This window comes from Dermacentor albipictus, chromosome 2 (genome assembly GCF_038994185.2).
Source record: "Dermacentor albipictus isolate Rhodes 1998 colony chromosome 2, USDA_Dalb.pri_finalv2, whole genome shotgun sequence".
NCBI classification, from domain to species: Eukaryota; Metazoa; Arthropoda; class Arachnida; order Ixodida; family Ixodidae; genus Dermacentor; species Dermacentor albipictus.
Genome location: NC_091822.1, coordinates 142,357,036 through 142,370,687, shown reverse-complemented (window position 1 = coordinate 142,370,687; position 13,652 = coordinate 142,357,036). Strand labels below are relative to the sequence as shown.

The 13,652-nt window shown below is 48.2% G+C and overlaps 1 protein-coding gene across 1 annotated transcript in view; it reads right to left on the bottom strand.

The window, feature by feature from the left end:
* Positions 1-1,457, bottom strand: part of LOC139056123 (mucin-19-like) — a 104,532-nt gene extending 103,075 nt beyond the window's left edge. Inside the window, exon 1 of the mRNA XM_070534019.1 lies at positions 974-1,457. Within this exon, the coding sequence (XP_070390120.1) occupies positions 974-976 (3 nt within the window). The 5' untranslated portion in view covers positions 977-1,457. The remainder of the gene's footprint in view (positions 1-973) is intronic.
* Between the last annotated feature and the right edge of the window lie 12,195 nt (positions 1,458-13,652).

Sequence of the window (13,652 nt, the reverse complement as noted above, 5' to 3'; positions counted from 1 at the left end):
TCGGTTTCTCTTGCTCGCACGATGTGTATTTGTTTCAAGTGTTGCTCCACAGCGTGGCGCAGTAGGTCTAACGCGCACGCTTTGCTAACCTGATCCATGACGTCGCTGTGTACGCTTTGCACTCTTGCATCTCTTGCACTTTGCACATCTTGTGCATTCTCACATGTCTAGCATACGTTTAAAAAGTAGTTTTCATGCACTCCTCTTTACACCCCGGATCAGTGGTTGGCGTTCAGCCGAATATCGTGCAGCCCGCAAGACCTCGATGACCTCACAAAATTTACACCTCGTTATCTTAGTTTCGTTTGTTTGATACATGTTACCCTGAAGAAGACAATCGTTTTTGCTCGCAATTTCCCGCATGCAGCTGGTTGACTACGGAACCAAGTTAAGTTTACTTTCGTAAGTAGAAGGCTGTTCTTATCGTAGTGCCCTTACAAAAGATTTTCATGCAATACCTATTTGCATTGCGCACCTGCTAGTGGTTTCGAATTGCATTACAAACGGGCAAAAGGACGCGTTCAGAGACGCAAGACAAGCGAAGACGAAGCACGTGTGAAGAGAAGACGTTGAGTCACACCAGAGGAAACAAGTAGACGTTCGGTAAATATTCGGCGAATGGCTGCGCTGTTGTCCCATATCAAATGTTGACACCGATATCAGGCTGTCAACATTACATGCCCTATAGGGGATGTTAAACTGAATGCGCTGGTTACACCATGACTCAATCGTCTTCTGCGCGCCTCAGTAAGAAAGACATCGACTATGATAGGTCCCGCAGTGACTTATACCTAATGCATCAATGGGCAGGGGCACGTGCAGAATGGTATTACAAGCTGTCTCTAGTTTTGTGTACGACTGTGAAATCTAAATTTCATATAGCGGCCCAATTTCTTATTCAATCCGATTTGTGCAGCCCTGCGTACAACCACTCAAACCAGCCCGAGCGGGAAGAAATCACTGTGACACTTACCATGTTGTTCTTGCGACTCAGGCGACGAGAACAAGGCGGTGGGCAGTGGACGTCTCAGACTTCTTGGCACGTCGTGGTGTACGGCGAACGGGCGGAACAAAACAGCGAACAAAACAAAAAAAAGAAACAAAAAAGAACGAACAACTGTCAGCGACTTGAACGTGTCAGCAGTGAAGTTCGTCGTCCACGGGACAAGAAAAGGTTAAAGTGAAAACTGTCCTTCTCCCCCGTTCCAAAAAAAAAATAACCCCTCGTGGCGGTGTCTCTGTCCGTTTCACGGTCTCCGATCTGGCACCGGGTATCCCAGGTCCTCCGATGAAAAGAACGACTGCCGGCTGTTCGGCCACGAGTTCTTGTGCTTGCTGCGTGCGCTTCGGCTTCTCTCGCCGAGCGACGATTGACCAGCATCCGCCGAGGTCCACCTGTTTTTAAGAGGTGTCGTCTGCTCGCTTCCGCGCTCGCACGCCGCCGCCACGCATGCGCGTCTAGGCGACGCTCTCGCCCTCTATCTCGCTCTTCCTCCTTTCCTTCTGGCACTTGTGCTCTCTCTCTCTCTCTTTCTCGACCACCTACACCCTCCCTTCCTCCACCACCGACTCGCGCCCTCTCCTCTCCTCCGCGGTGCCACATCGTGACCCTTTCGCTTCACCATCGGCGATCCCGCTTTCCCTTTCTCACGAAGCTCGGGCCCAATCGAAACTGCGCCCGCACGCAAGACGGCGGCGACGCCGCCGACACTTCTTAGCGAAAGAAGGGTGCACACCGGGCCTCCCTGTCTCATCTCATCCCGCGTACCCCCCTCACGGGCGCGGGAAAATGCGCCGGCGAATATCAAGAAGCCAAACAGAGAACAAATAATAATGAGAGAGAGAAAAAATGAAAGCTCGATATTACCTTTGGCACGCTCCCTTCTTTTTCGCACGCACCCTCCGTCGTTCGAAATGAACCCTGAAACAAAGGAAACGCGCGCTTGGTCGAGCGAAAAGAAAAAAGAAAAAAAAAACGTTCCCGACCGTGCGGGTTTGTGCGCGCGAGCGTATAGGCGGCAGCCTTTCGGGCAGCAATTGCGGCTGGCCAGAAAAACACAGCAAAACGGCGGCGTTTTTCGTTCGCCAGAAGCGCGCAGATCGCTCCCCTGGTTGTTGTTGCTGTTGTTGTTGTTGCGTTTTGTTTCGACGCCGTTTCTCGTAACCTCCCCGATATCTTTTCCCTTCGTCGGTCCTTCTCTCCCACCCAGGTATCTTTCACTCGGCCTTTTGCACTGCCCGCGCCCCCTCACGATCCTCCCTCCCCTTCCCTCCCCCCTGCAGGAAGCCTTGCTCGCGCTGTCTGCTCGACTAGCGCGTCGCTATTTCGTCCCAGTTCGATTCACGGCGACGAAGAGCGTTGTGGAGAGAGAAGGAGACTGGTTGACTTATCGTCCTCCGTCGAGGAGCAGGCGCCGAAACAGAAAGGCGCAACGGCAGCAACAAACTGAAAAAGCGCCGCCACACTCGGGCGAGCGCCGAGATGGCGGTGCTGGTGGTTTCGGTGGTATTGAAGCCGACTGCGTTTGTGTGTGTGTGTGTGTCTCTGAGTGAAAAGGGAAGGCTTTAAAGAACTGAAACAGATCGAAAGTATACAAGCGTGATGTCTGGCGGTGTTGTTTTGGGGACGGGGCCGCCGTCTATACGGGTGCGTGCGTGTGTGTGTGTGTGTGTGTGTGTGTGTGTGTGTGTGTGTGTGTGTGTGTGTGTGTGCGCGTGTGTATGTGGGTGGGCGTTTTGTGTATTGTTGGGCATACACGCCCGACGAGCAGTTTGAGGCGATGCTCCCGCCGTTCTACGCGCAGTAATGGTGCTGTTCCGTGGCTCCTGAGTTATCGTCCCGAAGAGAGAAAAGGTTTTCTGCGCCGAGAGTTTGAAAGCAACGAAAAAAAATAGAGATAGAGGGAAACAGAGGTAGAAAGGTAAACAGAGGTAAGAGCTTGAAGGTAAGCAAGGAAAGCAACAAGAAATGGAACAGCTTGAACGAAGCTTGGTGCGAAAGGTACAGCAGCGAAAGATGCGAGCTCCGAGACGGAATTGAAATCTGACTTATAGACTAGCTAAAGGAATAACCATAAAAAAGAAAGGAAATGCATGGGGGGAAAATGTGCTAAAAGATGGGGGAAGCGGAGCGTTACGGACGCCGACGTGCTCCATTGTACCGTCGACGCTTCTGTCATTGTACAGGATTATCTTGCGGGGCGTAGGATGAAATTAGAAAAAGAAAAGAAAAATAAATAAAAAAGCTCCGGCATAATGAAACAGCCGCTATACTCGGATCGACAGCGTTGGCAACCACTACCGAAAGAAGAAAAAAACAACAAATCTTTCAAGAACTACAAATTTCCGCGCATTCATTTATTGGGCAAAGCTCAGACGTCTGCGCTCGATCTCCTTGTTCAACTTGTATACTTCTGCGTGCGCTCTTCTTCTTCTTTACCTGTCCTCTGTCGAAGGCATTCGTGTCAGATTTCGTTCGAATCCCCGTCGCCGTACTAGAAAAGCCTGGCAGGCAGTAAAGGAGGTGGGGGATGTGCTTTGGCTCAAGCAGGAGCGCGGAACCTTAAATCAGAATTCGAATCAAACATCGCCGCTGTATTATTTCCCTTCTAGTGTAGAAGAGCCCTCTGTACACTGCGACGGTTCCTGTGTCTGCCCGCTGTAGTATGCCGCTGTCTCTCATATTTCTTCTTCATTCACTTCTTATCAATTTTCTTTTTGCAGCCCCCCCTCCCCCCGCTTCTTTTTTTATATAATCGAATTTTCTCGGTGTCCCGTTCGTGTAATTCTTCTTCTTCAGTTGCCGTCTACCTGCAGTGTAATCTCGTTCATGGTTCGTGGCGCTTTCTGGGGTCCCCGGCGGTGCTTCCAGCGTCACCCTGTCTCTCTGCTCAGGCCAGACCGAGAAATTCTGGGCCGGGGGGGGGGACATGTTTATTAATGAGCTCCTCTTCGTGTTATCGTAACCGTCTTGTAACGTCCGCAGGCTGGCTATTCTCTCGGGAAGCTAGGGATGGCAGCGAAAAAAAAAACAAACACGGTTGCCGAAGTCAAAGGCGATACATACCCCAAAAAATAAACGCGGAAAGAAGAGAGGGACAAAAAAACAACACACTACAGTGCCTGAAAGGGTTCTAATGTTAACTGCAGGTCGAAGCCAATGCGCAATGTGTCCTGACGACAGCAGACGACAGTCTGCTTCGCTGTCAGCGAACAAAATGAATGCGGCTCAGGGCGATGGAGAATGAATGTATTATTCATCCGAAGCCTGCGGTTCTCGCCGGCGATGTTGAAAGCACGCACGCAAACATGCGGACACTGTATACACAGGAGAGAGGCCCGAGTGGAATTACGGCGAACGCAGTCATTCGCTGGTTTGCAGAGTGCTAACGAAGCTGACGCGACTGGGCGTGATCTTGAACGCGGGTTAAAGTTAAATCTGTTCGGCCGGAGCAGCGCGTGCGAAACATCTGGTTGTCAGTGCCAGGGTGTTGTCTTCTTTCGTGTAAATGAATGGCAGTGGAAGCTGTCGCTGCAGGGCGTTGTTAAACTGGCGCGAGATGTAATGTTAGTTTGGTTTGTACGAAGCTGGAGCTTCATGGTGCATTTGAGCATGTTGAGTCCATCATTAGGAAGGCTAAATAAAGTGGAGGTACAATCCTTTGCAGGCTACGCGGAACTTCCGATGACCAAAACGTGGTATCGCATGCGTCAGTAACATCCGGGTCAATATAGCATAATTTGAACGCACGCAAATACGCGGTGCAAATGCACGAGGTCATGTTCTGGGGAAAAAGGTTACGCATACGAAAACAGAGCTAATTAGCCTGGGGTGTCAAGCTCTGACTTGCTTCTTGGCATTGCATGGTAGAACCGCAGTGGAGCTAAGACGGCAGTAGGGAAGTAGACGACGATGATGCTTGTCGGGCTATGAAAGTGTAATTTCGCCAGGCACAATGGTGTTCTTGGTGATTCTGCCCAGTTCCGACAACATCGAAAAAAAGAATGCAAAACATGTGTGAACTACTTTTCTCCCAGGGGGATTGATGGTACCGACTTCATTAACCGATCCAGTTGTCGTATACTAAATATGTTACAACGTCACACGCAGAGATCGTTTAATATCTGCCTTTTTGCTGAAGGGTGGGAATATTTACAGCCTTCCATGGACATGAAGGCAGAGTTGCGCTACTCAATAGTAAGTTATAATTATATGCAGAGGGATCATTTTAAGTTTTAGGAAATTAAAAAAAAAAGATCGCTTGTGGCAGATGGCACAATTCTTCTCCTTCAGCTGGATTATCTGAATAGGCGGAAGTGGTACGGTAAAGGAATACATCTACTTAGGCAGGCAGTGACCGCGGATCCGAATCATGAGACTGAAATAATCAGAAGAATAAGAATGGGCTGGGAGTGCGTTTGGCAGGCATTCTCAGATCATGAACAGCAGGTTGCCATTATCCCCCAAGAGAAAAGTGTATAACTGCTGTGTCTTACCAGTACTCACCTACGGGGCAGAAACCTGGAGGCTTACCAAAAGGGTTCTACTTAAGTTGAGCACGACGCAACGAGCTATGGAAAGAAGAATGATGGGTGTAACGTTAAGGGGGGATAATAAAAGAGCAGATCGGGTGAGGGTACAAACGCGAGTTCATGACATCTTAGTTGAAATCAAGAAAAAGAAATGGGCATGGTCAGGGCATGTAAGGAGGAAGGAAGATAACCGATGGTCAGCAAGAGTTACGGACTGCATTTCAAGAGAAGGGAAGCGTAGCAGGGGGTGGCAGGAGGTTAGGTGGGAAAATGAGATCAAGAAGTTTGCAGGGACAACATGGCCACAATTAACACATGACCGGAGTAGTTGGAGAAGTATGGGAGGCCTTTGCCCTGCATTGGGCGTAGCCAGGCTGATGATGATGATGACTAGCATGGGAAATCGAAACATATATCCAACTGATTAACGAAAATCCGCTAATTAACCGATTAATTAATTCATTTACAGCCCGTATTACAATTTACTATTTGTAGGCGGTGAGCTTGCGCGACGTATCTACTTGAAATTAATTTACACGATGACACCAGCTTCGAGATATTTTCCAAATTGGGAAACGAAATACATGGGTGTTCCAGTTACTTTTATTGCTGCAATGCATAAAGCAGCATTTTGTTAAATAAGAAGTGGAACAACACTATACATCTTTACGGCAAGTTTGATGGCGCATACCTCCAAACTGGCGTCATTCTTGAATATCATTACAAGTGGACACGTCATGCAAACTCACCGTCCAAACATCGCAAATTGTAGTCTGTGCAATAAAGTAATTAATTTTAGAATGATAATTAGGTTATTTTTTGGGGGGGTTACTTGAATGTGCGTTTCGATTTTCCGTGGCAAGTATTGTCCGCCTACCTGAATTATCCAGCCCAAGGACTAGAATTGTGTTATCTGCAACGGGCTATTTTTTAGAAGTTTCATAAAAACCTAAACTTATCACCCCGTACACGAATGCGCGCGCCCAGTGAGTGCACGGTGAATCGCGCTGCGATCTCTTGCTATATAAACGATCACGTCCCGCGAGTTTGTTCGTTATGACGAGTGTGGAGCGTGCGAGCCCTATTAAGGACAAGCAGCACGGACGGTCTCCGGCCCGCTCCGCTCTATGCGTTACACTTTGTGCTCTTATCTGAATCACAAAAGCGAGGCCGCGCAATGAGAACCGCATAAGGGAACACGAACGCGTAATCAGCCACGAAAGTTCAAGGCACCACCGCGTTTCGCAATACCGAGACCGGCTAAGATAACGAGCAGCGCCTGGATGTCAGGATGGTGCAAATAAATGGAAAGAGAAATCGGCGGAATCTCTCTCTTTTTTGTTTTTTTTTTTGCAGCCGAAATAATGACGGCTGCCTATGTAGCTGCTGCCCGAGAAAAAAAGAAAGACGAGCAACTCGTGTTGGTCGGTCCGCCATGTTTTTGCCGTAGGCGAAAATCCGCGTAATTAGGGATTCCTGCGTTGGAAATCGGGATAAGTGCTATGCAGTGCATGAACACAAGTGGGAGATTAGAGGAAGCGCATACAGACACGCCTGAGGCAAGGCGAAAGCAAATTGCGTCAATCTCGAACTCCGCTCAACGCTCAGGGGAACAAAGTTTCGGGATTGATTAAAGTCTTCTTTTTTTTTCTTACATTCCTTCGTTCTTTCTTTTCCTCCTTCTTTTTTTACTCTTCTTTTTATACAGGATGTCCACAACTCTTTATGTATTGGTCTCGCGTGACTGACGTGGATATATTCACGCACTGAACACACCAAATGCGTTTCTAGCGCATTTGCAGCGCGGGAAATGTTGCTGCTCATAGACGGAGCGTCTCTTTGACGATACTGCGATGATAGCGAAGTAATCTTAGTCGAAAGATTTTCGACCAGTCCGTGGACGGAAGCAGACACGACGTGACATGGGCAGAACAGTCCACTGCTAAAGGGAACAGCTAACCGGTAGCCAAACCAACAGTAGCTTCAACGTACCAAACATTGAATGAGAAATGTCACCATTTCGCCCGAAAGGCGAAGCGTTCACAAAGACAGCCAAGTGTTCGGCGGTAACACAAAATAAGGCTCGTGGGTATTACGGCAGTATTCGTTTGCAGCAATAATATGTGGTCAGCTGGCGCGAGGCAAGGAGGTTCCTGGGAGCTGCCTTCTTCCTGCAGTGGACAAAAAAATGATGATGAAAAAGAAGAAGATGATGATGATTACGCTACGGTAAACAGTGCCTGCAGCAGATGGACTACTACAGAAACGCCTCCTCGGTGGAAAGCTCTGAATAATTTTTTTTTTAACCATACACCCGCGCTGCGGTATAGCTCGGTGACTTTGGCCTTGCGCTGCCGAGCACGCACGGGTAGGCGGGTTCGACCCCAGCGGCGGTGGCGTCTTCATTTCGATGGGGGCGAAACGCTCCCTTGCGCTTCTATTTATAGGTGCGTTTGTTTAAGGGAATCCCTGGCCTGTCACAATTATTTCGGCGTCCCCAGCTATATATGCGGCGTGCTTCATAATCAGAACTTGGCTCTATCACGTATAAAGCCTCAGATATGTTTTTTTTTGTATTTTAGTTACTTAGGATTCCTTAATTACTACGCGCTTAAATCTCCTTACAGGAGCGTAAGCCGCTCCAGTATGATTGCTCAACTGCGGCGTATATATAGGGACGCACCTTCATCGGTATGGTATGGTATGAATAACTTTATTTAGGTCCTGAGGGATCAGTCTGGGACTGATGCGGGCCGCTGATTTCAGACGTTTAGATTAGAAACAGCATTTGAAAGTACACCGCGGATGTATGCAGTATTGATTTCTTCTCGTCCGGTTGCAGACTTCAAGATTGGATCGAAGTTCGAAAGGGCAGGTATACAGACGTGGCGCGGCAACAGAATAAACAGGTATAGAGACTTGAAACACTATTGAGAGCACGCTGCGGGCGGCTGCGACGGCAGTTTGCCCAGATGTCGCGTCTCGCGTGGTTACGCCGTTTGTCGTGAATAAGCAAAGTTGACGAAACGCTGCCTGAATGCAATCGCGGGTCGCCGAGTCCTTTCGGCGTCGCGCGGCGCAGGTTGACGTCATTAAAATTGCGACATTTGGTGGCATATTACACAGCGCTTGTGTTGCATTTGAATACAAGATGACTCTATGCCTCCTTTTTTTTTCTTTTTTTTTCGCAAGGTTACCAAAAGCCGGAAATGCCGTTGTCTGTTTCTCTTTTTTACATAACATTGAAAAAAAAAGGCGAGTATTTTGGTGGCAGCGAGACTTTATTTGGAAATGTTAGCGAAGATGTTTGTTCTAATTTATGATGAGAGTGACTGACAGAGATCTAAGCAATAATATTAAGAAAGCTTGCTGTGCGCTGGCCCTCACTGCAGTGTAAACAAAGAGCGGTAAATAGCAGGTTTTATTTTCTCAGCAGTATTCTATAAACCGACCTCCTGCAGACAGCACAATTCCATTGATTGAAAGAGAGAGAATGAGGCAAAAATGAACTTAAATATGTGGCTCCAGGAGTATTTGGGAAAGTGAGAGATGGAATGGGGGGACTATACAAAGAAGCGGACGCTATATACGTGTAGTAGTATAGCAGTTAACTTTGTTTCGTCCGAGATGGGGTTTAGGGAGGAGGGGAAGGCCCGTCCTCTTCTTCAGGCGGCGGCCAGGCCTTGCGCTTTGGCGGCGTCTTCGGCCATCTGGACGACCCGGAGTTGGAGTTCCGGGTCTGAGCTGAGTAGTGTAGTCTCCAACTGCTCTAGGGTAGTGATGGGAAAGGGAGCTGGTGATTTTTATGGTACTTATCATGGGGCAATCCCACATGATGTCGTGAAGATCGACTCTGCCTGCGCATAATTCACAATCTGCTCTATATGTATATCCCGGGATAGAGGTGACTGTAGGTCACTGGGTTTGGGAAAGTGTGGATCTGTAAGAGGCCCCAGGTTACCGATTGCTTTATATCTAAATTTTATGCGAGCGGCGGGGTAATGCACCCTGACCTGACGGTTGAATTGGAGAATTTTTCTTGCAGGGTATACCATCCGGTCCCTGCCTGAGCGGCGAAAGGATTCGAATTGTTCATCGCAAGATGTTGTGTGGCCATGGATGGCCAGTTCTCGGGTCGCACTGTGAGCAGCTCCGTTTCCCAGAAGACTGGAGTGCGCCGGTGCCAAAACGAATTTGCGTCCATCTGAACCGGGTTTCGGCTACCTTGGCCAGAATTTTGAGGGCTTCGGGCGAAATGCGCCCTTTCGCGAAATTTCGTATGGCTGTCTTTGAGTCGCTAACTATGACTTTGGCTATGGAGGAGGCGTACGCCAAGGCGATTAATGCGACTTCCTCCCCTACTTCCGGCGAGGTTGTAATGAGTGAGCTTGCAACGATGGTTTGATTTTGTTGATCTAGTACAGCCACTGTAATGGAGTCTCGATCACGATACTCGGCCGCGTGTACATAGGCCACGTCCTTGGAGTTTGCAATGCACTTTTGTAAGGATTTGGCTCTTTCCTGCCAGCGCTCTTGGTTGTGCAAAGGATGGGTGTTCTTCGGTTTTGGTGGGACGTGTATGTATTTTCTGAACTCTGTGGGCATGTACCGCTTTGGTCCGAATTGGGTGTTGTATGTAATCCTAGTGATTGAAGAATATGTTGCCCCGTCTAGAAATGCGAGAGTCTATTCGGTTGGGCTATTCTTTGTGCTTCTATGAGCTCATCACGAGTACTGTGTATTCCTAGAGCCTCAAACTCTTCCTTTGCGATCGTAATTGGGATGTGCCTAGCCTGCTTGTAGGCTCCGTTGATGATGAGATTAATTTTGGTGCTTTCATCACTCGTTAGTTGCAGGAATGGAGTAGCGTAGATTATTCTGCTTACGACAAAAGGCTATACCAATCTGAGTAGATTAGTGTCTTTCATGCCGTGGTGTCCTTGGCGATGCGCGAAATGAGTCTTGTCGCTTGAAGCACGTGCGAGTCTAGTGCCTTTAAAACTTCTTTGTTGGGTCCATTGGCCTGTATTCTAAGTCCAAGGATCCTGATACTCGGTCCTATTGGGATGTCCTGTCCGTTAGGTCTGAGCGCGAGTTGAGCGAAGGGGGGGGGGGGGGGGGCGGGGAGAGGGCTACAAGTCTTATGCCTCTGCGCGTGAATCGATACCGTAGTAACTCTGACTTTTGTGGGGAGCAGGAAAGTCCTTTAGGCGTTACGTATTCCGTAACTACTTCGATCGCGGTTTGCAAGGTTTCTTGGATTTCTCCACCATTCCCTCTGGTTGGTTACCCAGAGTGTAATTATGTCATATCCATGTAAGTTATGCTGTAGTTTAGGTATTTTGATGAGCTTCCTTGGCAACCCTAGCATGTCCATATTGAAGAGGTAGGGAGGAAGGGCCGAGCCCTGGAGTGTCCCTCTATTTCCGAGCGAAATGCTCTCCGAGGTTACCCCACCGACGGTGATTGTGATTGTCCTTTCCGTTAGAAAGTCTTTAATGTAATTGTATGCTCTGGAGCCAAACCTTGATTAGCTGATAGGATGGCTCGTAGGATGGCCATACTTGTAGGAAACATTAACATTAATAATTGACTACTGACAACGATTTCCTGATTACCGTTCTGACAAATCGCATTAGAAAAGATGTCATAATTTAGGAATTAAATCAGACTAATCAGACTAGTTCTGAAGTCATATATACTACATTTTCTGCAACTATACGGAGAAAGAAAGAAAAATATGTAGAACCTCATTGTATGTTAAAAGAAAAGAAAATTCAAATGTATAATGAACAATCTCCTTCAGTTAAAAAAAAATGTCTAACGATCATCGTAAATCAACGTTGCCTGGAATGCGAGCGGTAAATGCAGCGTTGCGTGCGCGCTTAGATGCGCGACACGAATAAAGCAGAAACCAGGTGAAACGAGCTGTGCGAAGCTGCCTGCACAAAGTGAGACACTATATAAGAGAGAGAGAGAGAGAGAGAAATAGAGAGAGAGAGAGTAAGGAAGGAAGGAGGGAGGGAGAAGGAAGCAGAAGCGGTTGCTCGCCATAGAGGGTTGCTCGAGCGCGTCGCTTCGAATGCGTTCTACCTACACTGCTCGAAAAAGTAAACAAGTCCTATACAGCACATATAATGGTGCAGCATATCTTTTAGGCTGCTGCGCGCTGCAAGCGCCACTGCAGTTTCGAAAAAAAAAAAGAGAGAACTACATTTACGAAACATCCAGTAAACACAAAAAATTGCGAAGGTAAATTTCACGTCAGGATTTCAAAGAACCTTCTCAAGAAGAACATAAAGCCCGGATTCCCACGCGAGGAAGAACTCCAGACCGGCCGCGGCTGAACTTCGCATCTAACGAGATCCAAGCGGAAGGCTGCAAATGTGTATGATGGAGGAGGACGCCGCAATAAGGACGCCATTCCGAGAACGCGCGGGCCACATTTGGAGCGACATCTTGTGATCTAATAGCGCCGCCAGATCCTCACGGTAAGGCGAAACAAACAGCGCTACCGATCGCTTCGCGCCGAAAGTAAGTAAATAAATAAATAACTGAAAATAAATAAGTAAAATTGAACGAAAAACAAAGAGCGACTAAACGCTGTTGCCTCAAATAGCAGCGTTTCCATCCCTGAAGCGTACACACTACACACGACGGAAACACTGAACCGGAATGAGAAAATGAAAGCGTCGTTTCTCAAAAGAAAGCAAATAGGTGTATATATATAGTAAAGTGTGTGTCTGGGGGGGGGGGGGTGGAGGGGGGAGGAAGTGATTCAGAAAAATCAAACAGTTGTTTTTTTGTTGTTGTTTTTTTTTGTAGATACGACAGAGAGAGCGAGATACTTGTTGAAAGACAAAGGCGGTACCGACAGAAAGACGAAGGACGCGCGCGTGCACTGCGTGGCCTGCAGTCTGTCGCGTGCAGCAGAACACCGAGCCTGCCTGGCTGATTTGATTATCCGCGTTCGCGGTCCGTTCCAGCAAACGCCCATCTCACTCGGCATCCATCCGTTATGCATGTCGGCTCCTTCTTCTTCTTCTTCTTTGCTCCATTCTTTTCTCACTTCTTTTTTTTTCCCCACGCACTTGTCTTCTAGCGAGCCTGCGGCTATGCGCGCACGCCGGCATCAAGTGCTGTGTTCAAATGTTTTCATTGTCGGTGTTCTGGGGAAACTTATATCGATGTCCTTGTTTGCTCAGTTCGAGAAAACACGAAACCGCCGCGTTCTTTCCCACCATCTTTTTGTCGTCGAATACTTGTCGCTGAACAGCAACACACGATGCCGCTTAGGCTGCGGTAAACCTTTGGGCGCCGCTTGTTGCATGACAAAAGACGACGTCGATCGATGGGTTGATTCCGATGACTCCTTTGGCTGGTAACACAAAAGAACGCGAAAGGACATTCCTTCCGTTCTTAGTTCGTTCGTTCGTTCGTCCACTCGTTCATTATCTGATTCGTTAGTTACTTAACTTCTCTATTCTCCCGTTCGTCCATTCGTTCGTTCGTTCGTTCATGAGCTTGATCGTTAGTTAGTTAGTTAGTTAGTTAGTTAGTTAGTTAGTTAGTTAGTTAGTTAGTTAGTTCATTCGATCGTTCGTTCGTTCGCTCGTTCGTTCGTTCGTTCGTTCGTTCGTTCGTTCGTTCGTTCGTTCGTTCGTTCTTTCGTTCGTTCGTTCGTTCGTTCGTTCGTTCGTTCGGTCGGTCGGTCGGTCGGTCGGTCGGTCGGTCTGTCGTTCGTTCGTTCGTTCGTTCGTTCGTTCGTTCGTTCGTTCGTTCGTTCGTTCGTTCGTTTCGTTCGTTCGTTCGTTCGTTCGTTCGTTCGTTCGTTCGTTCGTTCGTTCGTTCGTTCGTTCGGTCGGTCGGTCGGTCGGTCGGTCGGTCGGTCGGTCGGTCGGTCGGTCGGTCGGTCGGTCTGTCGTTCGTTCGTTCGTTCGGTCGGTCGGTCGGTCGTTCGTTCGTTCGTTCGTTTCTTCGTTCGTTCGTTCGTTCGTTCGTTCGTTTCGTTCGTTTCGTTCGTTTCGTTCGTTCGTTCGTTAGTTAGTTCATTCGATCGTTCACTCGTTCGCTCGCTCGCTCGTTCGTTCGTTCGTTCGTTCGTTCGTTCGTTCGTTCGT